The following is a 26759-nucleotide window of genomic DNA, read 5'->3' as shown; positions in this document are numbered from 1 at the left end:
ATGGAAATAAAAAATTAAATAATAATTAATTAATAATTTATTTACATAGTTGTTCGAAAATATCAACTAAATGTCGGGTTATATTATAAAATAAAACAATTTGAAAAAATAATACATAATAAAAATAAATAAATAATTAATTAATTAATAATTTATATCCATAGATGTTGGAAGATATGAATTTAACATCGGGTAATAATATGAAATAAAACAATTTGAAAAAATACTATATAAATAGATATTGATAAAAATAAAAAAATAAATAATAATTAATTAATAATTTATTTTAATAGATGTTCGAAAATATCAACTACATGTCGGGTGATAATATGTAATAAAACAATAATAAAATAATAAAAAAAATTTCATTGTTTTATTTATGATAATGCTTAAAACTTAATTAGTCTAAAATCTTTTAAATAAAAGATTTTTTATAAAAATCTCATGTCACTGTATTCGTACAAGCTAATCTCTGAAACCATCGAATTTCTAAAGAAATTTTGTGAATACGTATAATTGGTTTCCGCTTGAAAAATAGATAAGTGTAATGAAAATAATACGCATTGATTGATTATTGACTAATGTATTCCATCGAATGCTCCTGTCTCTAAGAGCGACGCAGCATACACAAACAGCTCAAAGTGCTTGAAGTCATTATTGCAAAATCAGCAATTAACGCTGTTGCGTATATAGTGTGGCTTAAGAATAAGTGAATAACACTTTTCGCAAGTGGACCACACACGAAATGAGTAGCGGATGTATTTGTTTATATTATGTATGCTACATTACTTCATGATCTGAAAGCTGGCGCTTTTATAAATGAAAATAAAGTTAGTGCAGCTTTCGCTACATGTGGACTATTGGTTTCTAGTAGTTATTGCAATACGAGTAACATGCTTATTCTAAGCCTAGTCTTCAATATTACCCATAATTACTTTTCTACTTAATACTTTAAGAAAATATTATTGTTCATTGTATAGTATTGTAAGTATAGCTGTTGTCAATTAATCATATATTTGAATATTTGATGTAATTTGTATCTACCATATCATAGAACATCACTTGTGATTATCGTTGTTCATTAGTTGACTAGACCCCTTATATCTGATTCATCGTGTTAAATTTGCATTTGTTGGTATTGTAGTTATTGCTTTTTTTACCTAGTGACATCGATAACTTTGAAATGATGTGTAGAATCTAAGCAGTGTGCTAAATATATATATACTTCTAGTAATGGGCTACATATTTCTAGTGTTACGCTGCTGACATGAAATTTTTGTAGGTGTACGAACTACGAACTTCGAATTTGTAAAAGAAATTGTCAATTATTTTTCTTTTCTATAAACAATTTATTGCTTTGAATTCATTTGTTACTTTTCGCTAGTCTGATTTCCTCTGTAGGATTACGAAAAACACTGCGAAGAGCATTACGATAAGAATTTCGAAAATTTACAATTATGCTTTAATAAGACATTTTGCAGATTTTAATAGCTGATTCCAAACAGTTATCCATTTATGCAGCGTATGCACCGTTTTTAACCCATTAGAACCATTACATTCTTTATATAACCCATAATGGTCATCCTATACTGAATTAACCATAATGTGTAGATACTATTATTAACAAAGCAAAACGTTCGTCTGATGGCTAATTGTTATGTTTTTTCACACAGGCAGAGGTGATTCGCACCTGATTTACACTAATAATTCAGAACTGGATAGACAACAATTGATAATACTCTAAACAGCTGTGTGGTCAGCTAAAAATTCAAATAATTAAAATAACCAAAAATTTTGTTGTTGCAGTTCACTACTGTTCGAAACCTCTCTATAGGTAATGAATATGAATATGTTAAGAAGCCACATGATGATATCTCTGACGCCAAAGATTTTAATAAACTGATATTACTCCTGTTGAAGCTGTATTTGAAGATTAATGATATTCCTTGACTTTTCTGCTCCTTTACATTTTTACTTGTTCCGTTAGGTGTGCACAAAAGATAAATCTGATCGCAGTGCTCCGCTCCGTGGGGAGCTAGTACCCCGTTTATTTCTAGGTGCGCCTTGTTTTATTCACATTGATAAATCCTGACAATCTATATTAAGCGCAACTGAAGAACTTTTGGAATAACTATCTATTTTATATAGTCTGGATACTTTAACATTTATCTACTTGATGATGGTTTCAATAGGAAGATCTCTATGAATATCAGAGTTTCTGGCACACCAAGGAGTCTTAGATATCTTCCTTAAGGTTATATATTCAAATTCATGCAGTTCCACAAAATTTAATTAAGCAGCCTTACTAAAAACGACGCATCCATAGAGATTTTTGCTTTTGAAGAAAGTTTGAAACTGATTCAAAATTTATGTACGGATTACGTTCCTTGTTTGGAAGGAAGGTATGTGCTATGTAGTATACGGAATCCCACATTCTTTATCAAAAGTCAGACCTAAGCATACTATTTACTAATAATTGTTCTAAACATTGTGAATGGATCGATAAAGCACATCACTTATGTATTATAATAAGAGACGCAATTCTCAATTTAAAAAATGAAGGCGTGATAGTACATAAAATAGCTTCAATATATATACTAAAGCTCAAGAACATAATTTATTCGCCCACTAAGAAAAGATAAACCCTAAAGACCATATCAAAATTCCTTCAAGTTTGTGCGGACCTTGTCGGACTACGATACCCTTATAATTTTTATCTGGCGGTAATGATAATCAATTTCTTAGAATTGTATAGAAACAGATTATTTTTTACCTTTAATTTTTGTCAGACACGGAGATTTGGGCTATATGATTGAACCGTATTGTAATGGTTGTTAATTAAGATCTTATTAAGCAACGAAGGGTTAAGCACTTATTCTTAGTGCAAAGTTATAAAGTTTTTAGCTCCTTTTAATCACGGTCTTCATCTTTGTACTTAAAATTTTGTAAAACATCGAAGGATTTAACATTTTTGCTTATTATAGTATTTTCACCTGCGCCATATTTCAATTTACTTCATTCAACTTAATCTTCATTAATCGATAAAATTGTGAACGTTTGACTCCTACAATCACAGTCATTGGCTATATTTTTTTTATGTAATAACCCAATTTTGTTGCTGACTTCAGCCATTCTGTTCATCGAAATCATGTACATCCTTGTATACCTAATATTATTGTATGAGGCTGACTTCCAAAGCTTCATTTGATATTTCTAAAAGTTTCATGAGAAGAACTGTCAGTCCATTAACAACAACCCCTTTTAAAAGTCCCTATGTTTTATTTCATCTTCTTTTTTCTTCCACTACAATTATTTTAGCTTATAACTTTACTTAAACCCTAATCAGGATTAACAAGACCACTACAACAAGGTATAATATAGAGTTTATATCACTTCTTTGCAAAACAATAATATTGTTTTTGTAACCCGCTGGGACCTGCTTGTGAAGTTCTTGTGAGGGGTGTCGAACGCCACTATGTCGTCGCTGGCGACGAGTGTTTCCGGAACGTATATCTGGCCGTCCTTGGATTGTTGTTCTTTAGTCCGCTGGGACCTGATAGCAGATTATCCTGCATGGACTACACGAGGCGAAACATTAATCGGTGTGTACGTCTTTTCCTTAATTAAATATTGCCTATTCTTGTCTATTTATTAAGAAATAAGTTGACATCAATCATATGTAAAACTAAAACATAAATTTATCTTTTTGCCTAAAAGATATTTTTATTTTGTAAAAAAATACTACTAACAATTTATTTTATATACAATTAATCTGTACAAAAAATGTCCACATTCTTAAGTCATATACGCAAAAAATTTTCAAAAATAAAATACTTAATAAAACTATAGTAGCAACTGTAAATAAAATAAGAAAGCAAAAAATAAAATTGAAACAAAATGAATAACAAATTTCAAACAGGTTTTGGACCGTTAACGAAATGATCTAACTTCTTCACCGCCTCATAGAAACGCTTGGCCTCTAACAAGCAAACCATACGTTCGATAACTGCACCAGAATTTTGAGACTCACCACCAACAGCTTCATCAGCCGGGGCGGCACTAGTAAGCTTAAAGTGAAATACATCAGATGCTATTTCCTCAAACAAGTTTTCTTCTTCATTGACTAGTATCTTCTCCTTCTCATTGTCACCAGCACCGTCAACCATGAAATACTTAATAATAATCACCATGTAGTCAAATTTGAATGGCATTCCTTTTGCAGCTGCATCGTTTATCTCCTGCAGTAGATTTTCAAAGCTTGGCACGGATATTGCACATGGTATATTGACAAAGCGTTCATTAAGAATGTAACCCACATTTAGCTTATCATTCTTCAGAATTGCTTCGAATTTGCTAGCCATTTCAGGTGTTGCATTATTCTTGGCACATGAAAGGATGTGGCTACGCAAATCCTGTACGCATTTTTTATCTTTCTTTTTGGAAATGTTAATTACTGTGGTAACACCAAAGATTGTTTCATTCTCCTCTTCATCGTCCTGGGAAGCTTGCATCAGAACAGAGCCCACATAATTTTGCGCTGCAAAAATAAAAATGATGTAGCGGAAGAAAGTTTTTAAATTTAATCAAAATACAAATGATCAAATCAGCGAGTTCCATTAAATTGATATCCACATTTACATAGGCCCGTTGCAATAGCATTGTAATACCATGGCAATCTGAATCATAAGCTGCACGTCCCTCAAAGTCAACCTTTATTAATTCATCCTTTGTTAGTATCGCATTTATTTTGTTTACATTTTGACTTACCATTTCCTCACTCCCCTCTTCATCGTTTTCATCATAAGTTATACCAACGTCCTCCTCAACATCTGAACTGGAACTGGGCTCTTCCAATAGCTCCAGTGCGGTGGCCTTACGCTTAGGTGCAGACATATTAAAACCACTTTCAACACACAAAAGACCGGAACCCTTTTGTTGATTTCGTTGGTGCAAATGTTTTGGTTATTGACAGCTGTCAGTCGACACGTGTGGTTAATAAATGCCGCTCAGTTGTGCAGAGAGTAAAACTGAAACAGTTTTTCAGAATAAAAAAAAATTTATGTTCATATTTTGCTATATAAATTTTTTATAAATTATTTCAAATATTAACGCCTACTATAATATTTATAAAATAATTATTTGTTGAAAGTAAATATCTTGAGACATTTATATCTATCAAAGAATACGAAGAAGACATGGATAACAGAATTTAAAATATTTAAAATTAAATTTTTTTGTAAATTATTTAAAAATATTAACGCCTACTATAATATTTATATCATAATTATTTGCTCAAAGTAGACTTTTTAGACTCTTGTACCCATCAAAGAATACTAAGAAGATATGGATAATAGAATCTAATATATTTAAAATTAAAAATTTTTTTGTAAATTATTTAAAAATATTAACGCCTACTATAATATATATATCATAATTATTTGCTCAAAGTAGACTTTTTAGACTCTTGTACCTATCAAAGAATACTAAGAAGACATGGATAATAGAATTTAAAAATTAGTAGAGCGATATACAACAACGCCATAACGGTGTTATAAGTTTACAACCAACATAATATCCATAATTAAAAATTTTTATTTAAAAAATTTCAAATTCAATTAATGATATTTATATCATTAAATAATATTAATTATATAAATTATAATAAATGAAACGCAATTATTGTTGCAGCTTTATTGCAATATTAGAATAAGTGCCATTAACCTCAGTGTTTTTCTTTCCGATAGATGCAAAGCATCGAAAGTCAGTGTTAAAACTTGAACCCACTAAATCTATATTTTAGAAATGCGAATTTAAGCCTTGTTGTTGGATTTGGATTTTGCGTATTTTATTTTCGTAGTTAAAAATAATTACTTGAAAATTGTCAAGCAATTTCAAACCCTGATTAATATACTTTAATAATTGTGTTATTTAGACTAAATACCTTACACAATTTTGTATGTGACACTTAACTAAGTGTAATTTATTTTCCTAATTAGCGGGTCAATTAGTATTATTTTTATTGGAACCTCAATGTTTAAATTTTTAGGTCTTAGCAAAAACCATTTTTTTTATAAAAACAATTCCAAAAATCTATCAACGAGTTGCGTTTAAGTAAATATTCTCTGTCACACGTGATATGTTCAGTATTAAAATAAAGTTAGTTGGCAACGCGTGGGCTGCCGAGACGTCAGGTTCTTACATTTGGTTTATTGTGGTTTTGTTTGGAATTTGTTGGTGTTCAAGAGATAAATGATAAGTAATAGCGCGTTTATATAAAAATTAAAAAAGATTTTACTTTTTTACTTAAAAAATGCACCCAGACTTGTCACCACATTTACATACACCTGAATGCAACCAACTTGTACAAGAGTTACTAAATTGCCGCGAAGAGGTAAATATTAAGAAAATAAATTGTATCAAACAGTTTATATAATCGTTTTTTTTTCCACAGAATAAATTAACTAAATTTCTTGGTATTTGCAATTCGCTTGACACAGCTTTAAATAAGTGTCTTAAACAGGAGCGTATAGCGCGTTCAGCAGCCAATCGAGCCAAATCAAAAATAAAACTACAGGAAATACACGAGCGTATGCAAGCGGATACATCTACATAAGATTTATTATAAAAAGAAGTAAACAATATTTAAAAAATGTCTACAGAAATTGAAACGCCAAACAAATCCCTTGAGCAATACTATTATGTCCATGAACCTGAATTAATATGCGGTGTAGAAGTTCCATCAATAGTCGATGACTACGTAGAAGATCATCCATCCTTAGTGGATCGCTTTTTTACACGTTACTACTACATAAAGAGTGGTGCAAATCCAACGCCATATAAAGTATTATTTCATTCTAATCGTGTATGCCTTATATGCTTAGCACCTGAACATCCTGCTTTGAAAGAAGGCATCAGCTCAATAAATTTTGACATTGGTAATATAAATCGTAGTAAAAATAGTGTCAAGGGTAAAGGCAAGAAGGGTGGTATGGTTCTGCAAGCGGATTCAACTTTAGCCTTACTAACAACAGTTACGGGAAAAACGTATAAAATTCCGAGTTGCGTTCGTAGCAAACTCATTGAAGTTAATACTAATTTAGTAAACAATCCAAGCCTCTTTAGTACTGCTAAGGAAGGTGAAGATTATCTTGCTATTGTGTTACCTAAACCCGAACACTGTGATGAAATTAAGGAAGGTTTGTTAACCCAAACACAATATGAGGAAAAACTTGCTACTATTGATTTTATGGAGCAGAATACACAACTAAACGAAAGTGTGGAGGAGAGCACTGAACAGAAAAATGCAGAAGTGACTAATGTAGTGGATAATAAAAATGTAAAGCAATCTATAGACAACATAAAGGAAAAAATAAATATAAATGAAATATCGAAAAATGCTGAAACAATTGAAGCGGTATCATAAATGTTTCCTTATCATCAATTATTATAATTTGACATTAATTTTTATATAAAATAGTTATAAATTTGTATTTATATATGATCAGTTTTTGTGTTCATTTAATTAACAATTGAAAATAGAACTTTTCTAAAGTTCGGCAAAAATTTATTAAAAAATCCAACAGAAAACTTAAAGAATTTGAATTAATTTTGTTCTGTTGCTAGAAAATTTCTTAAAGCCTTGAAAGTACTGTCGAAAGAGATAAGCTAAACTTGATCCGTTTGGCCGCACATAGTATGAACTTGAGTATAGTTGTTAAGTAATGTGAAATATGCTTATTATAGAATTAGAGCGGTCATCTCTAGGTCTTGCATTACACGACCAAATGCTCTTAACAGCTTCCGCTGGAGTTTCAATGTTTAAAAGGATTCCAAACATAGTTCGTTTAAATGAAGAAACTACTTGGGGAGTTTATTATCCAACAACTTATTACAGATTATTATCCTTGCAAATACACCATGTCGACATTATGTCGGCGTCGCTGCATCCGGATACGTTTTACAGAAAATGTATGACTTGAGAAATTTTACACATACCGGTCAAACTCGCCAATATATACGGTTCCTTTCTATAATCATTCTCAGACTCTTCTCTCACAATGATTTCACTATTTTAAATTATATTAGCAGTAAATTCGCATTATCTTCTCTAAAAGCATGTTTTTTGTAATAATGTATATTTCTTGAAATTAACAGTAGAAGAATGTTCTGGCAGTAGGACAGGTTTTCAATTAATATATGATATATATAATCTACTTGCTTTTACATAATTTTTAGGTGTTTCTTAAATGTAGTTTTCTACCAATCCAAAAATAAGTTAACTATCATACTATTACTTAAGTATAACATCCTACATTCTTATAACATTTTATTTGATATATTCATCAGATATTATTTTCTTTAATTGGTTTTGTCCAATCATCTTTGTATATATCTCGGTCACTTTATTTCACTATTATGAAAACACAAAAATGGAAAAGTGTGCATTTGTATTAAATTTCTAATTGTTTTTTCTCTAAGCTTGTTCCCGAAACGAAGTTCGTGGTATGTGAAATCATTAACAAACGCTTAAAAATAAAGCAAACTTTTCTCATCATCATACCGGAAGAACTATATGGCTAACTATATGTAATATCTCTTGAGTTATTTTTATTTGATTACATTTAATCCTTATATACGTTTTAGGTTTATAGTTCCTATACGTGACTACGATTGTGATAGCCCTGATAATTTGCTGCAGCATAACTTTCTCTATATCTCCTTTTCTTTTGAAATGGATAAGAAGAAACTACTTCCTTTTAAGCTATGAAAAAACCTCATACCCATCCAAACCACAAATTTAAAGTTATACAAACATTTTCGCACCTCCACCCGCTTATAAATAGTCCCTTATGAACAGTAATACACGTGGTCAATGCCAATTTTAAGCGCTACATCCGTTGAGAAACTTCTATATAGATCCCGGAATAGAAAACTAAGCAATGTACATATATGATCAGGTAATAAAACTAGTCAACACCGTCAACTCTAATCTAATCAACTAATCTAATCTAATTAATAAACCAATCTAATTAACTTTAAACTCTAACTACCATATTTAACCTTCATCACTTCCTCTAGATATGAGGACGTTTGCTCAAATATTTAACACCATATTGTCAGTAAAAGAGAATTTGAGAATAGGTGGTAAGGTCAAAAATGTTTATACATAGATAGATATATAGATATACATATATATAGATCTATATTAATGTATAGATGTATGATCTAAAAATAAGAACCTTTTAAAATGTCAATTTACGAACTTTAGGCCGTATAGCCGAAGACCCGAATGTTTAAAAGAAAAGCAGGCTGTCAATTTAAACAGTACACCCAAGTTAGCAATTTTTATTTTTTCTCACACAGTGTAATTATCAGAGGCGTGGACTAATTTAAAGGTTATATGAAAATATTTGAATAAAAAGAATCAAGTATATAAGCAATATAAGATGGACAAGTATATCAACAATATATGGTAAGATGGACCAAATTTTTTTTAGAGAGGCTTTGAAATAGTAAACCCCATACCCTATACCCCAGGGGTTTGTGATGACACTGGATTATACTTACAGATTTGGCAAGTTCGTCATACTTTCTTCTTCTTTTGCAAAAATAATTTAAAACTGAATTGTGTTTTTGTAGTTTTTTATTTAAATTAAAATGATCAATCGCAGTTGACTTGAACCACATTTTTGTTTGGCTTTGCAAATAATAACTAAATAAAAAAATAATATTTTCAAAATTTCATTTATCTAAACTGCAAAATGATTTAAATTATTGAAAACTTTAACGATTTCGCGACGTCTCCACTGTTATTTTTATTAAAAAAGATTATAACTTATTAACTATGACGGAGTCTAAACTTACAATGCAACCAGTTTAAAATTAAGAATTTACTTTAATGAAGAAATACAGTGTCTTGTGGTACGCTAGAATTAACAAAAAAGAAAAAAAACATTTCTGAACAAAATTTATCTTTACAGCACAGGAACACGGATTGGATTGGACATTTACATAAAGTTTAACAACAATAATTTTAAGTTAATTAAAAATTAAATAAATGCCTTAAATTCTTACATCGTGCAAGGGATAGACTTCTGAGAATTTTGAATTTCCTAAGATTTCAATAACTTCTGTGCCTTTTCTGTGAAGCTCTGGGATTTTCTCAAATAAATAATTTAAGCGTAACTGTAAAAAGTCGCTCTCTTTCTCTCTATTTTTAATCTCTTTATTAGTGTTGTTGTATTAAACATATTTAAGGAATATTTTATTGAAAGCAGTGTCTCTCTCCATTTCTATTGAATTCACATGGAGAGAGAAAAAATTTCCCAAAATTAGGAAATAATACAATAACTGCTTTTAAAAACTATAAGAGTTCCTAAAATTTTTATAATTGCTCTCTATTAAATTCTCTCTCTTTCTATATTTTAAGCCTTTTATAGGTTTACATTGATTATTCCTCTAAATATTGATTAAGTGCTTTTGATTTGCAAAATATTATTAAATTCCTAAAGAACGTGCATTTAAATATTCTTAAAAATAATGTTTTATTGCTCTCTCTCTATTGTTTGTTGTTTGTATTATATGTAGTTGCATTTGAGAACGCTTCATTTTGTCCCTCTCTCTTTCTCTTATGAAACAAAACTATTTTTTTATTTAAATTAAAAATGAGCAAAATTTTGTTAAATTTTGCACTCAACTTTTAGTCTTTTTTGTTGAACTCTCAGTCCCGGTTTGTGTCGTGTCACCAACTTCCTCTTTGGCTTCAATGTTCGTTAATGCAGCTTCGGACATTTTCTTATATTTACCGGCTAATTCAGGTAAATCATAAGCAATGGCCACGTCCAATTTTGTAATTGGACAGCCTCGGAAGTAAGTGCACGTTTCGGATAACTTCTTAAATTCAAATAATGGATTTAAACGGAAGAAATCACGATACACTTCAGGATCTGGTAAGTCATAACGTGATATATTTGTAAGTGTTGAAAGACCCTCATAAATATGATAATTTTGCGGATGATCTATAATATCATCGGCGATACGCCTTTTGTTGCCGAAAAGGGTCTTATGGTTGTAGAAAGTGTTAAGATAACAATCAACCATTTTAGCATGATTGCGAACGCGCACCTAAAATAATACAAAAAACAAAAAAAAAATTAAATCTTTTATAGTAAAAATAATTTATAATATATAATAAATATATATATTGTAAATGAATTTACTTACTGCAAAACGACGTGCACTAGCAATTTTATGCTCGATCCTCTTATCGACAGCAGTACGCAAATCTCTCAAAAATGCACGCTCTTGTGCTAAAAGTAAACGTGCCGGTGCGCCTTCCTGGTATGGATGAGACCACAGTGATGTTGTATACATCAGCGGTGGCTGTGCTGAAGACATAAGTGGCGAAATATTCCAAATAAGAGCACTCTGAACACGCAATAATTCTTCAGGCTTTACAGTATCAGCCTTATTTAGAACTATACGTGTTTGGTATTCACGACCTTTAAGTTGATCTAAAATTGCTTCAGTTTCGGGTCCAACATCTAATTTAGCTGGATCATAAACTAAGAAGATAATATCGGCGCGATCAATAAACCACTGACAAGCATCGTTGAAAGGGAACAAACGAGATACTTGCTTGCGCACCTCAAGTATACCGGGAATTTCAACAATATTGACCTGAAAGTAGATATGAAAAGTAGGACATGAGCATACATGTTAAGTAAAGTAATTATCCAAAGTGAGTATGAATTTTCTATAGTTAATCTTTATAAAATATATTGATTTAATATGAAATACTTAATTTTCATTAAAAAAATAATGTTGTATATAGTAACTCCTTGTCTTTAAATAGAGCACAGTAGTGCTGGAGGTATGGGTAAATTTGTCACCACTGCACATACAAAAAGTATCAATCCAATACTTGTAGCTATATCAAATATTATAACGATTAGAGGAAACAAAACAACGGCTAGAATTTCGAAAGAATTAGAGAACTTAGGAAACCAATCTAACAACACCCTGTTAGATTGCCTACAGAACACAACTGATGAGATTTTTATTTTAAGAAACGATTTGATTTGAGTTTCAGTATAAAAGAGTAATAGAGTAGCATATTCTTAATATATTTAGATAAGCACAATGCATAGGAATATATATCAGCATTCTTGCCCTCAGAAGATATGTAGAATATAATCTCTGCAATGGTTAAAAATACATAGGTATACTATCGGATAATCAAGGTGCTATTCAAACATTAACTACTTCCAAGATTGGCTCTTAGTTAGGATGGAACTGTATTCAAATAATAAATTGGTATGACAGAGACAACAACGTCAGTCGTTAGGTTCCTGAACATACAGAGCTCCTAGAAAATGAGAAAGCCGATAAACTGAAAGAAAAATGAACCACTTCGGCAATTTTAGGGCCTTAACCTTATTGTAGTATAGGTAGTATAGGTAGTATAGGTGTAGTATAGGTGTAGTATAGGTGTACGGAATGCTAAGGTATCAATAAAGACAGAAGAGGCAGGAACTGTTAGTGTAGATGTGTGGCAATTCAAAATACTATAAGGAAACTATATGCGAACAAATTTAAAATTTGAGTATTGACCCGTCACTATATGCTCAAAGCTTAGAAGTATAAGTATTCAATTAAACTCCATGAAGAACCATAATCATCAGAAAACACATTAGGAATATGCAATGCTCTCGTGAACGATAGACAATACCTAGCACACAATATCACACGAGAAATTCTCAGTACTTGGTCCAGCCGGTATCAAATTCCTGTTGAGTACACAAAGACTTTTTTGTTATGTGGCAATGAGAAAATTCAATTCTTCAATTGCTTCTTCCACAAACTTTTCCGTTGCTAGCCTTCTACAGCCATGTCACAACTGCTCCGGGTTACTCAAGTTAATAGGAATATCATTAGTTGTGCGAAACCTTAATGTTTAACATATTTAAACTTCGAAGATGCATTTTTGTATAATATTATAATTAATTTACATATGAATAAATAAATAGAATGAATATTTAAATAAGTACACTACCTTTTCTAGCAATTTGTTGGGCATCTTTAATCCTCTTAAACGGTCTTCAAGTCCCTGACCGAACTTTTGTAGACCGGAGAAAGTGTAATCGGCGGCAAGCTGAGTTCCATCCAGAACTTCAGTTTCATTGCCCCACATAAGTATATTGAAATAAGCTGGTGAAGGTTCAGCACCTAAAAAAAATTGAGAGCCGAGGTTAGTTAATTATGTTTAGTTTATGTTACAAATATACACTGCATTATGTTGATTATAAGACAGTTTAATTTAATTTAATTATATATTTTGAAACCCACCAGTTCTCAAAGAGTTGGATGTATATTCATTGTCGGTTAAATAATTCAGAATTGATGATTTACCACCTGACCATGGGCCCATGAAAAGAATTAAAGGTTTCGAAAATATTTCTGGATCTCCGAAATGGCGATTACTTAAATCGCGATATTTATAAAGCGTCTCCAAAGGTTTAATAGCAGTTTCGTAAATACGCTTAATATCGCGTAAAATTATTTCAGCAACATTATCCACAGCTTTTTCGCGAGCATTGAATTCTTCATTCAATTGCAAAAGTTCTGTAATATGTTCACGGCTACGAAGGTTTTCAGGTATTTCGCCTTCCTATAATTAAAAAAATTTTTATTGATATTTTTTTAAATTTGTGAAAACCCGATGTGTATTGTTTACCCAAAGTAATTCATCTTCTGGTTTAGTATCCTCTTCAGATTCTTCGCCATCGTCACTGTCATGTTCGTTGGGTATACCATCTCCATCGCGATCAGCATCTTGATCGTTAGGTATACCATCGCCATCAATATCATCATCCTTATGATCAGGTATGCCATCTCCATCTTTGTCGTCATCTTCATGATCAGGTATACCATCACCATCCATATCGCCTTCTTTACCTCTTGTTGGAGCTGCTTCAGCGCCGACATCTCGCTTTTTGCGTTTAACAACTTCTTCTTCTTCCTTATGATCATCGTCATCATCGTGTATATTTGGCACACCATCACCATCAACGTCACGATCATGTACATTCAAAATACCATCACCATCCATGTCATCGTCATGTTCATTTAATTTACTGTCGCCATCAATATCATTGTCATTATCATTGAGTATGCCATCTCCATCAATATCTAAACTCTTTGGCTCTTCATCATTAGGCATGCCATCGCCATCGACATCATGATCTTTATCGTTAGGTATGCCATCACCATCAATGTCTGTATCTTCATCATTTGAAATTCCATCGCCATCAATGTCATGATCATCTTCATTGGGTATACCATCACCATCAGTGTCGTTTTCGTGTTCGTTAAGTATGCCATCACCATCCATGTCGTCATCCTTATGATTTGGTATACCATCACCATCAATATCATGGTCTTTGTCATTCGGTATTCCATCACCATCAATATCATGATCAGCATCATTAGGTATACCATCTCCATCGATGTCATCATCCTTATCATTGGGTATACCATCGCCATCTATATCATCATCCTCAACGTTCGGTATACCATCACCGTCAATATCGTCATCTTGATCATTAGGTATGCCATCACCATCAATGTCATTATCTTCACTATTCGGTATACCATCACCATCAATGTCATCATCCTGATCATTTGGTATACCATCACCATCTATATCATCGTCATCAACATTTGGTATACCATCGCCATCAATGTCATCATCTTCATCATTAGGTATACCATCTCCATCAATATCATTATCTTGATCATTTGGTATACCATCACCATCTATATCATCGTCATCAACGTTTGGTATACCATCTCCATCCATATCATCATCTTGGTCATTTGGTATGCCATCACCATCCATATCATCATCTTGATCATTCGGTATTCCATCACCATCCATATCATCATCTTCATCATTTGGTATGCCATCACCATCCAAATCATTATCATTTAAATTTGGTACACCATCACCATCAATATCCTTATCTTCAAGATTTGGTACACCATCACCATCTAAATCAGTATCCTTCTCATTTGGGTCACCATCACCATCGATATCTTGATCATCAACATTAGGTACACCATCACCATCAATATCATGATCCTCAACATTCAAAAGACCGTCACCATCAATATCTTTATCTTCTTCATTGCGCTGACCATCACCATCAATATCATGATCATCAATATTTAAAACACCATCTCCATCGATATCCTTATCTTCTTCATTTAACAAACCGTCACCATCAATATCTTTATCATCTTCATTACGTTTACCATCGCCATCAATATCAGTATCTTCTACATTTGGTACACCATCTCCATCAATATCAGTGTCTTCCTCATTTGCTTCACCATCACCATCGATATCATGATCGTCAACATTTGAAACACCATCACCATCGATATCATGATCATCGACATTTGATACACCATCACCATCTATGTCATGATCCTGCACATTTGGTACGCCATCACCATCAAGATCGTGATCTTCAACATTTGGTACACCATCACCATCGAGATCATGATCCTCAGTATTTGGTACACCATCACCATCAAGATCATGATCTTCGACATTAGGTACACCATCACCATCCATATCAGAGTCTTCTGTATTCGGTATTATATCGCCATCCATATCTTCATCGTGTATATTCAATATACCATCTCCATCCATATCTTCGTCTTGTTCATTTGGTATAACATCGCCATCTATGTCGCTATCTTCTTCATTTGGTATGCCATCTTCGTCGATATCACGTTCTTTAGGTAATTTCTTTCTATCTTCAGTCGAATCCACATCCTCTATTTCCACAGTTTCCAGTTGATCGTCAGCCGGCTGATCAGATTGCATGCCATCATCGTCATCATTCGTTGTGCCTATATAGCGTTGAGTAGAGTAAAAATATTTATGAGTATATAAGAGTATCTCTAGTATAAGTCGCTTATTGGAATGCCTGTCGGTAATAAGAGTTTCACTCTAGTTGCCTGTCAATTACTAAAATGTGTGTTCACAAAAATTGCTTTTAGCAATTTAAATATTAATAAATAATATAAATTAACATAAATTGACAACTTGACAGATTGCTGTGAAAAAATCAATTAGTAGAACTCTCTGACCTGTGAAAAGTAAAGCCGTAAAAATTTTACAAAGTGGTTTTTTTATTCTGTTTTTTTTTTGTGTATTAAATATCCTTAGTAGATATATCACAAGAGATATTTTATAATTTTGGATTAATATATTTCCACTTCCATATTATAAGTTATTATAAAAAAATAAGTTTTTAGAAAGATTTTTTTATTGGATCACCTGTTTTGAGCTCGTTTATAGCCTTTTCAATGTAAGGGCGACATTCGGATTCACTTGGTCCAATTTCAGATCCGCTAGCGAATGCATCTATAAATACAAAAAATCACAAAAAAAAAGGAAAATTAATTAATTAATTTAATTAATTAATTCAATTTGCATAATGGAATTACTTTTAATTTTGGACAAATATTTGCACTTTTACACTGAAAACTTTTTATATTTTTAAATTTTATTTTTATTTTATATATTTATTTATTTCTCTTAACTTGACAATAATTTTTAATATGATCACGAAAATTATTGTAAAATAATTTTAGTTTTCGGTTTTTCGTTTAATAATTTGCGTTTGTATAACGTTTTGGCCTTCTGCCCAAAACTTGGCCCACACAATATTTTTTTTTTTTTTGCATATTAAATTTTCCATTTCCACAATTTTCATTTATCTTCTTCATTTCGCTATGACATATGGTAATTATTTGAGGTCGCATAGTTTTCAAGCGCTTTTCCATTTTTTTTACTCTTTGGAGGCATCACATTAAGGTCATTCAAAATTGTAAAATTTAAGATCTGAATAATTTAGACAGAAGTATGTTTACGTCAGTAGATTGTTTTATGGGTTTATGAGTTTCAAATACAAAAAAAAAAAATATGTAAAATCTTAAAAATAGAAATTACATTAAGTTTTATATTTATATGCGAAAAATCCATAAAATGTTGGTCATGAAAGCATCTTCATTCATATTTTTAAATATTTATTTGTGTGTTCCAAACAATGACCTACATATGTATCTGCTGATTTTCCACCTACAGATATAAATTTCAAAAAAAATGAAAAATGGAATACTTAAATTAAAGATTTTGTCTTTAAAGAATACAAGCCTGTCAATTGGATAATATTTCCAAAATTAAATTTTAAGTTAATATCCTTGAAATACTTGAACAAAAAATTTGAATTTTAAGTAAAATAATTTACAAAATGATTCAAAGCTTCCAAATATATATATAAAGAAAGATCACATCTTCACTAGCGGCAAATTTCACGTGACGGGTTCTAAATCCGGTGGACAATCCAAATTCAAAATCTTGGGATTAGAACTCGCTGCCAGCGTAAGGCCGAAATCCGATAACGATTTGTTATGACCAATTAAGAGAAGAATTATGATTATGATATATTTTTTTTCTCCTAAGTGGTATATAGATCAACTTGAACATTTATGGTAAAATCATTTTTAGAATATTTAGCGAAACGAAGCTCTGTTTCGATTGTTTATGACCTGGAGACCTGGCTGGGGCCCTTGAGCATGTGCTACAAGCAAATCTGCTACAAATATAGTGAGTTAGTTATTATTCTTAATAGCAGTTACAATTAGAAAAGTCATCTTCAATAAAATAAATTAATAAATAGATAATAGTAAATAACAACAACAAGATTTAAGTTTTAATTGTTAACACTTTTTAGATTCATGGATTAAAAAAAATTTTTTTCTGTTATTCATTATTCAATATTTACTCCTTTCATAATCTTGCATCTGCACTGGCTGGACTTTGTCAAGAATTTTTCATACTCTTTTTTTTTTCACTATAGGTACATACAAATTTTTCTAGTTCGATAAAATTGGTCTTTTCAAAATAAAAAAAATTGAAATTTCTAAATTTTTGAGAATTAAAAATAATTAAATTAAATATTAAATTATTAAATCAAATTAAAAAATATAAAAATAAAAATTAGTAAAATACAAATTTTACTAAATTCTAGTCACTGTAGATGTTGAGTAAAACAAAGCATAAGCTAAAAGTTAAGGGATTTATCAACATAGTCAAGGCATCTGAAATATATTTCTAGCACTGAGTATATAGATTATAAAAATTTTATCGGGCCTCTGACTAGAGGCCCAGTACATGTCACCATGCGAACAAAATAAGTCTTTCAAAGTAGAGCTTGTTTATAAAATGGATATAAAACAATTAAACACACTATCTGTGGATGTCGAAAACTGAGTGCTAGTAGACTTATTCATATTGTCAACCAAATTATTACCCCTTACAATATATAGAATAAAATAAAACCATTAAAAGCGCTGGTGTTCATTAAAAGTGCAGTTTATGGTAGGTCATGCTAGCAGATCAAAAAGGCCACGCGTAGACCATTAAAGTACATTGGGAAACCAGATCAGAGTCTTAACTTTTTAGGGATAATGTGCATCACTTAGGATGCGCGTATGGATGAACGAATTTTATTAGGATTTCAACAGAAATCTCAGATATGTAGTCCAGTCCTGTAAAACTGATAGCTCGAAGTATTTTGTCGATATTTTATAACGTTTTTGATAAATTTTCTATATTAAAATTTTTAAAAATCCAAATAATTCAATCCAAGAGTTAAGTTTTTTATCAGACTTGATCCAGCACAGTTAACCATATATTATATATTATTATATATTTATATTATATTATTCAAAAGTTTATTTTAAACTTACAAACTCTTTACTTTGTTCTGTTATTCCTATATCAACTATAATAATATTTATACTGATCAATTTCGAATATAATATTAATAATTATATAGTTTGATTTTTTTCTATTCTAAACTTTTTTTATAATCCTAAGGATCAAAGATTGATTTATTTACATAAAAAAATCAGAAATTAAACATTTCAAAAAAATTTTATATAAATAAGAAGCAAAATAAATAATAAAAATTTAAACAAATTCAATAGATCTTATGGAAGACAGGCTGACTTAAGAGGAGGAACCATTGTGGGAAGTTTTAAATATTAAATGACTTTTAGTTATATTGGAAAAAATTGGAGACGATAGTAAATGGATATCTTTTGGCAAGTGCCAAGCAGTAGCAAAGCCAAGAAGTAATATTTGCTTCATCCTTCTCTGATTCGCAACTTCGATAATAATCGTTTAAAGGTTCCCTAATATGCCGGCATTGTAAATTGATAACTAAATTTAGAAACCAGCAGAATAAGAGGGCGACTAAGAAAACGGTGGAAAGAAGTAAAGAATATAAGAAATTGGAAAAGAAAAGCAAGAAACAGAAAAGAATGGAAGACTGTTGTTAAACAGGCTTAGGTCCTACATGGACTGTATAGTCGCGGATGATGAAATTTTGAAACTAAAATTATAATTATAAATTATAAACAATATATAGAATAAGCAACAATTACTTCAAATTTCCAAAACCCGACGGTAGCAGCTATACCATATATTTTGACATGACATGTAGTATTGCATTCTTTAACTGAATACAGGTACCAATACATATAATTTCTATTTGAATTAATAAAGGATGAACAAAAAAACTAACCCAAGAACTATTAATTTAAAACGTAATTGACGCATCTTGAACGATATTCTGAGCCTTCCAGTTCTATGGACCGGGATAACTCTTGAATATAGTAGTGAAATGTATACAAAAAAAAATTTATTTATTAACAGTCAACGTTAATAAATAAGATTAATAACTTTTTTCATAAAGTATAAAGCTAGATAGTTACTTAGGTTCCTTAGATACTCTTTTGAATCAAGATTTTATTATGAATTAATATGAATTAAGAATTAGAAATGTATTATGAGTCTTATTTAAAATTTTTAGAATTTATTTCTATAGATATTTTTTCGGATTTATTTTTGAGTATATTTCCAACATCATCAAAGCAAAATACAATGTTTATAATAAAGTTTCCATACTTATATCCGTACTGTTGCAAAGACGATGATAATGGGTTGCTTTTTTATATATTTCTCCGATTCAAATTGCTGATAGTTGCTGTTGATATATAAATTGTCATATAGTCTTTATTATTAATTACATTAATTAACTTTACGAAAATGTAATAATAATAATAATAAATATTAAATTAATATTTAATATAATTAATAAATATTTAATTCAACTATATAATTTTCTCACAGTCACAGTTAAGATAATAGTTAAACTATATATATAAAAAATATATACCATTTTATAAAATTAATTTTTTTTTGTCGAAAGTGACGCGTTTTATGACGAAAAGAAACTATTTAAAACTTAAAAGGGTTCGAATAGAAATGAAAAGGCAACAATTAACTGAATTAAATTCCAGTTAATTTATTGAATATACCATTTTATTTACATTTAATTTTTTTAATATAATGTAATGATAATGATGATTTTCTTAAGCTTTCTTTTTTATTTACTTTTCAGTTATGTTATTAATAATACTCCCAACTGTGATTAAAGGTAAATAAAATGGAATACTATCTAGAATGTAATATAATATTTCTAAAAAATATACTAGTATGGTAATTTAATAAAATAAAATCAAATGAATCAATGCAATAAAAATATATTAGAGTTCGACTTTTGCAGCAATATTTGATGAGAGGTATGGAAAAAATTTTCTATATCGTCTTACTGTTATACAAAGATGAGACTTTGGTTTATCATCTTCATCCTGAAATAAAACATGTAGATCTATTTAAAAAGAGCAACATATGTTTAACTAGAAAATGAAAAAGAAAAATCCAACTGGGAGGATAATGAATATTGATTCACTGCACTGGCTGTTATGTAGCACTTTTATTCCCTTCTATATCTGGACATACTATAAATAAGAAAAATAAAAGCCAGTTGTAAGGATTTTATTTAATAATATAGAAGAAAGTGTTCTGGCTTCATTATAGAATTTCTCAAATGTTTTAAATAAGAATAATAAGAAAGAACAGGCAGAGCACCGTGACCATGATTGATCTTTTGTGCTAAATACTTAATTGATCAATAAAAAAAAATCGATAAGCTTGTTAAAGGCCTAATGGCGTCACATTTTGAAATTTACGAATATTCACTTCTTATTTGCAAAATGAGTACAGTAGTATATAGAATCAATTCTATACAACTTAAATATATATCACTATTTCTTAAACAATATATATGTAGAATATATCGAATCAAGAGGAGCCTGTCCTCGGGGAGGTATGCAGATCTGAAGTCAATTATTGCTTAATCTGATGAAGTTATAAACAATAATCCAGTCAAGGTGTAAAGAGGGGTTTTGAAAATACCTCGAGTTAAGAAAGAGTAAAAGTGCATTAGCTCAAATAGCTTCAACATAGATGAATTACTCTGGTTGTAGAACATCTGTTCTCATATTATCAACCCATTTGATTATGGTTTTTAATAGTATAAAACCATAGTTGTTTACGGATTAAGAACATCTGAAGCCTTTTAAAGTATTTAATTTAAATTTAAAAGTGAATATAATTGTATTTCAATATATAGACGATAAATTTGCGACTTTGATCAATTGACTAATTCACTAATATATTTTCTTATATGTGTTCTGATGTGTTTTTACCGACCTGATCGTGCTGTCATCCTGTAAAATTAGGAACTTAACCAGGTTTATAGAATTGCCATGTGGATTCATCTTTACCTAAGGGGACAGTCGTGTCTATACGCGTTGCTCATACGTTGACTTTTTGTCAACGCTAATCCTGTGGTACTACAACGGACCATTATTTGTGCTCAAGTGGGCTTTGGGCATAAAGCCGCCACTTCAACGACGATAAATTATGTTGAAGTTAATAGATAAACTTCAAGCTCATCCATAACAATATTAACTCCTTTTATATCATTGATATACTTTGACGAAGCGGAATTTTTAAGAAATTGATGGAATCATGTAGAAGTCTAACTGAAGAAGATTGGTGTGCAGTTAGATAATGCCTCAAGTATAAGATATAGTTAAGATACAATTTTTATTAATAATAATTTCATTAATAATTTTATTAACTGTAAATAATTTTAAAATATTTTTCTTTAACAAAATTTTATTAAAATACGTTTTCTGCAAGTATATTTTCAATAACTTTCTTAAATTTTTGAGTGAAAGTACTAAAAAGTCAAGGAATATTATTATTAACTCTTAAATGAGTTGAGGAACGAAATTTAATTAATAACTTTAACGTTTAACTCTCCTAACTTTAATAGGGATTATGAAAAGTCCGTCTGTATGTTAATGTAATAGTTTACAAGTACCAGATATAGAACTTTGATTCTGTTAAACTTAAAACAATAATTTGCGTTATACATATATAAAATAATGAAAAATAATTTCTTCTTCATAATAATAGATTGTATTACTATTTCACTATCTATTCACTATATGATCTACAATTCCCTATTAGAAGTAATGATATTTAAGTTATTTTTGTTTAGTTTCTTGCAATCCTTAAATCATTTTAGAATAAACGTCCCTGATTGTGAGCTTTCTCTATTTTAAGTCTTCTTTCTAAATGATAAATGTATTGGATTTATTAGAAATAATAAAATATATCTAATAATATTACAAAATACATAGGAAAATGTTTTTTTTATTTATATTTAAAAGGATAGTAGTACTTAACATTTTTTGTATGTAAAAAAAACATAAAAACATAAATAAAAAATTATTTTTAATGTATTTATTATAAAAATTTTTATTTTTAACCTATTTGTTATAAAAATTATATAAATGGTATTTTTAAATAATAAAAAATTTTAAAAATAAAAACTATGTACATTACGTCTTTTTTGTTTTGATAAAAAAAAATATTTAGGTATTATATTTCAAAAAAATAAATTATAAAATATATAAAATTTTTTGAATTTGTTTATCGAACTGATTTTTATAATGGTTTTTATATATTTTTTAATTCGGCTATAGGTTCCTTTTTTGTAGACTATAGAATAAAGAGATATATATAAATTTAGTAATATTAATTTGTGTTAGATCATGATCCTGATGATGACTCTCAAGGAGATTTGAAATATAGAGTATAATAAAAAATATTAAACGTTGAATTATTTAACAAAAAAGGGACCTATAGACGAATTAAAAAATATATTAAAACCAATATGAAAAATATTTAAAGATAGCAGGTCACGTAAATCTTTTTCCTTATGAGGTTTATTTTTTGTGCTATGTATTCTTTTCTAATTTCATCTTATAAATGCTATTTAGATACAAATAAAAAAATTTACTCGAGCTGAAGATTATAATATGGGACATAGAGATTTCACACTTTTATAAATTTAGGACTTTATGCCTTTGGCCCTTGCCTTTGTTTGCATTTTGCTGCTTAAGTCGCAATCTTAAGCATCAGGCTCACTACTATATTAGGTTACGTTAGGTTATACCGGCGATCCCAGTGATTCTTGTAGAAACCATAGGCCCATTGCGCTGCCGTATTATTAAAAACCCAAGGGCTGTAACCATCTAGAACCTTTGGCAAAGCTTATGATGCAATTTAAAGGGAGGTCTCGCCAAGATCCTCAAAGAAGAAAGCTCCTAAAATGTTAAGACGGCGCAGCGCGTGAAGCAAAGGAGATATAGCCGATATGGTTGAAAGGAAGATTTAGTCTCCTAACATGGTTACCTAGAATACAATGACCTGTTAGTAAACCTACTACAAGACTGATATCTCTACGGGGCATCTTAATGAGAGAGTTCGATTTTCTTTTATTAGTATGTGGCCAAATTGCATACAGATGCCTGCATATCGAAGAGCCTTCCCATTTTTTATTAAAATGTTCAGCATAGGAAGAACTGAATACCAATTTGCATGATGTCAACGATGTACCCAAATTGTTTAGGTGTTTCGAGTGGTTTCTCGAAGCACCCCGTCTGGCTAGCTCATCTACTTTACAATTGTCGAAAATATCCCTATGACCGAGAACTCAGATTAGAGAAATATATACTATATTATTATTGCCCATTATATTTCTCGGCCTATCATTACTGTTGCAAATAATTTAAGAAATAATTTTATTAATTAAATTTAAAGAAATAAAAGTTTTATGTTTTTGATTTTATTTTTAAATTTGAATAAAAAGGTTTAAAAAATAAAGTGATAATTTGCTGACCATTTATCTGATTCTAGGTATTACTTTAATAAATGATGATGAGGATTTTTTAAGCTATATTAATTTTTTGTGATTTTCAAGGATTAAGACAATCTTCTTCAGATTCTAAGCATTTAGCCATAGTGAAATGTAATAAAATCTCACTCAACGCCAACGTAAGAAAATATATAGAAAAAATAATTATAATATCTTTTGCGTATGGACTCGATGGAGTGAAAGCGCACTGAGATTATTTTTATACAATATTTACCAAACAGAAAAATAATTTTTTATATAAATAATATTTGTTGAATGGCATCGTTGTGTTTGTTTTTTTGCTTTTGTAAATTGAAGATTTTGCTTAATTTATTTTTAAAATTTAATATTTAGTATTTAAACAAAATTTCAATATCTCTACGTCTTGTCGCGCTCTTAGTTCTCTAAAATACGTATTTCTTTTGTATTTCGTTTTTTTTTTTTTTTTGTATTTCGTATATTTTCATTTAGCCACAAATTTATTTATTTATTTAATTTTTTTACTAATAATTTTTTCATACATTTTTTATATTTTATTTATTTTATACATGCATATAATGTATAAAATGTATATAATTTCTTGTTGTTTTGTGAATGCCATTTCTAAATTTAAATTAAACGAAACGAGCCACTATGGCAAAATTTTCCCGTTCATACTCAACTCAGACCCGTTGTTCACATTTAGATAGTCAGAGTCGGAGACAGAGAAGATTTGTTTTGCTTTAGATTTTCATTTTCATATCTGCCCGAATCATATTTGTCTCTTCCTGCAAAATTGACACTAACACTTACCACTTACCACTCAAGTTCTATACGAATAAATTAGAGAAATTCAATTAATTAGCACTCAAAGTATCTTTCTTGTACTTAGGAGCAAAAAGATATTTGCGGACACTTTTCACAATTTCATCTGATATGTGCACAGTCGAGATCATATAAGAAAAAATATTTTTAAAATACATTTTTGACTAGATATTTTCCTAAACGTCGAAGAAGAAATTGCATAATATTATGAGAACTCATTGTATCTTGTTGCTTTGTCAGTTGGTAATGCCGCTGTCGATCTGCGAGTATCTTTCGTAGGTCGCTCGTTGCTGTGCTAATAGCACTTTTTGGCAACCGCTGTTCGTCGTTCGCCGTCGATGACACTTCTTCATATACGTTTGTGCATATATTTATGGGCCACATTATATAATTCAAATTATTAATCTATTTGAGACTATTTTAATTTTTCACACTTTCAATTCGCAGTTTTTAAGCATAAAAATATTATATATTTATTTTTGGAAATAAAAAGTTTTCAGTGTAAAATGCATTTATTATAAATATTTTTTTTTATTTTATAATCTTCTTTTTCTATAACACATTAATTAAAAAATTTTAGTTTACACATACCATGACATGAGACGGTAAATAACGTTAGTCCTAGCAGGACCCAAAATGTTAACCGCCCCATAACAAAAATAACAAAACTTCCTTAATTGAACCACCAAGCGTTGTTGTATTTTGTTAGTACTTATGTCACGTCATAAATTTCTATTTACTTTGTTACTTAATTGTTAATAATGAAAATTAATATTTCACTCTCTCGTACACTGCATTAATATAATTTTTTTATATTTCGTGGGGAATGCACTAGAAAAAAAATATTTGAAAATTTAAAATTTTTATAAAAAATCATATTAAAATTAAATTTATTTTTTTAATATTTTTATATATTTTATTTTATTTTATTTTATTCTAATTTTAATTTAATTTAATTTAAAAGCACCACAAAAGATTATAAATTTTTTATTATCCTTTTTTTCACATTCGTTCCACGTCGTTCGATTTTTAAATTTAATTATCGTTAATTAAATTATAATTTCTTTATTTTTCGTATGTATTTAGTTTAACAATCGTTTCATGGGTAATCCTTTGTGTCCCTTTCAACGATTGCCAACTAAATTGAAAAAATTATTTGAAATTAATTTTTCAGCATTAAAAAATGTCGTGTCGTTTTCGTTTTGGCTTCTATTTCAAATGCCTTGCTTTTAAAATTCAATTAAAACCGTTTTATTCAATATAAAAAATCTATTTAAAACTTAAAAATATAATCAGAAAGGTACGAGTACGAGTATACGAGTCGATCTCTCCCGGTCCAAAACTAATTCGTAACACAACAAGGAGATCCTACAGATTTACCTTGTGACCGCGAAATTTTTTAATTTTTTCATATCGAAAATTCACAAATAATTTTCATACAAGATTTTCATTGGATTTTATGAGTGAGTTTCGAGATGAGTGAGATTTTACTCAATTGAATTATTGTAGCAAAATTTCGTGGTGACTTTTACTTGCACATCATTTTGAATATATCATTTTCTTTTTGTTGCAGTGTTTAAGGTTCATTATATATAAAATTTAACTTATAGTAATTAAACGGTATAATATAGTATTGAAAAGAAAGCTTGTTTAAAATACAGTATTGTGTTTACTAAGAGCGGATGAAGAATGGCC

The 26759-nt window shown here is 29.8% G+C and overlaps 4 protein-coding genes across 4 annotated transcripts; 2 read left to right on the top strand and 2 right to left on the bottom strand.

Moving 5' to 3' along the window:
- Positions 1-3749: 3749 nt before the first annotated feature.
- On the bottom strand, positions 3750-5068 carry LOC119684148 (protein BCCIP homolog). The gene is made up of 3 exons (XM_038098114.1): positions 4768-5068; positions 4593-4710; positions 3750-4537 (listed from the first exon to the last, which is right to left on the bottom strand). Exons 1-3 carry the CDS (start codon positions 4891-4893, stop codon positions 3912-3914), a joined length of 870 nt encoding a protein of 289 aa, XP_037954042.1. The 5' UTR covers positions 4894-5068; the 3' UTR covers positions 3750-3911.
- Positions 5069-6176: 1108 nt separating this feature from the next.
- Positions 6177-6634, top strand: LOC119683925 (COX assembly mitochondrial protein 2 homolog). Its single transcript, XM_038097813.1, has 2 exons — positions 6177-6391; positions 6452-6634. The coding sequence occupies exons 1-2, from the start codon at positions 6311-6313 to the stop codon at positions 6611-6613; spliced, it is 243 nt and encodes an 80-aa protein (XP_037953741.1). The 5' UTR covers positions 6177-6310; the 3' UTR covers positions 6614-6634.
- LOC119683924 (protein Abitram) lies at positions 6631-7479 on the top strand. The gene has a single exon (XM_038097812.1). It carries the CDS (start codon positions 6650-6652, stop codon positions 7421-7423), a length of 774 nt encoding a protein of 257 aa, XP_037953740.1. The 5' UTR covers positions 6631-6649; the 3' UTR covers positions 7424-7479.
- Positions 7480-9625: 2146 nt separating this feature from the next.
- Positions 9626-25865, bottom strand: LOC119677769. Its single transcript, XM_038089277.1, has 7 exons — positions 25656-25865; positions 16352-16438; positions 13736-15921; positions 13348-13669; positions 13055-13227; positions 11224-11679; positions 9626-11124 (listed from the first exon to the last, which is right to left on the bottom strand). Exons 1-7 carry the CDS (start codon positions 25714-25716, stop codon positions 10693-10695), a joined length of 3717 nt encoding a protein of 1238 aa, XP_037945205.1. The 5' UTR covers positions 25717-25865; the 3' UTR covers positions 9626-10692.
- Positions 25866-26759: the final 894 nt, after the last annotated feature.

This window comes from Teleopsis dalmanni, chromosome 2 (genome assembly GCF_002237135.1).
Source record: "Teleopsis dalmanni isolate 2A chromosome 2, ASM223713v2, whole genome shotgun sequence".
Taxonomy (NCBI): domain Eukaryota; kingdom Metazoa; phylum Arthropoda; class Insecta; order Diptera; family Diopsidae; genus Teleopsis; species Teleopsis dalmanni.
This window is presented reverse-complemented; position numbering and strand designations above follow the sequence as displayed.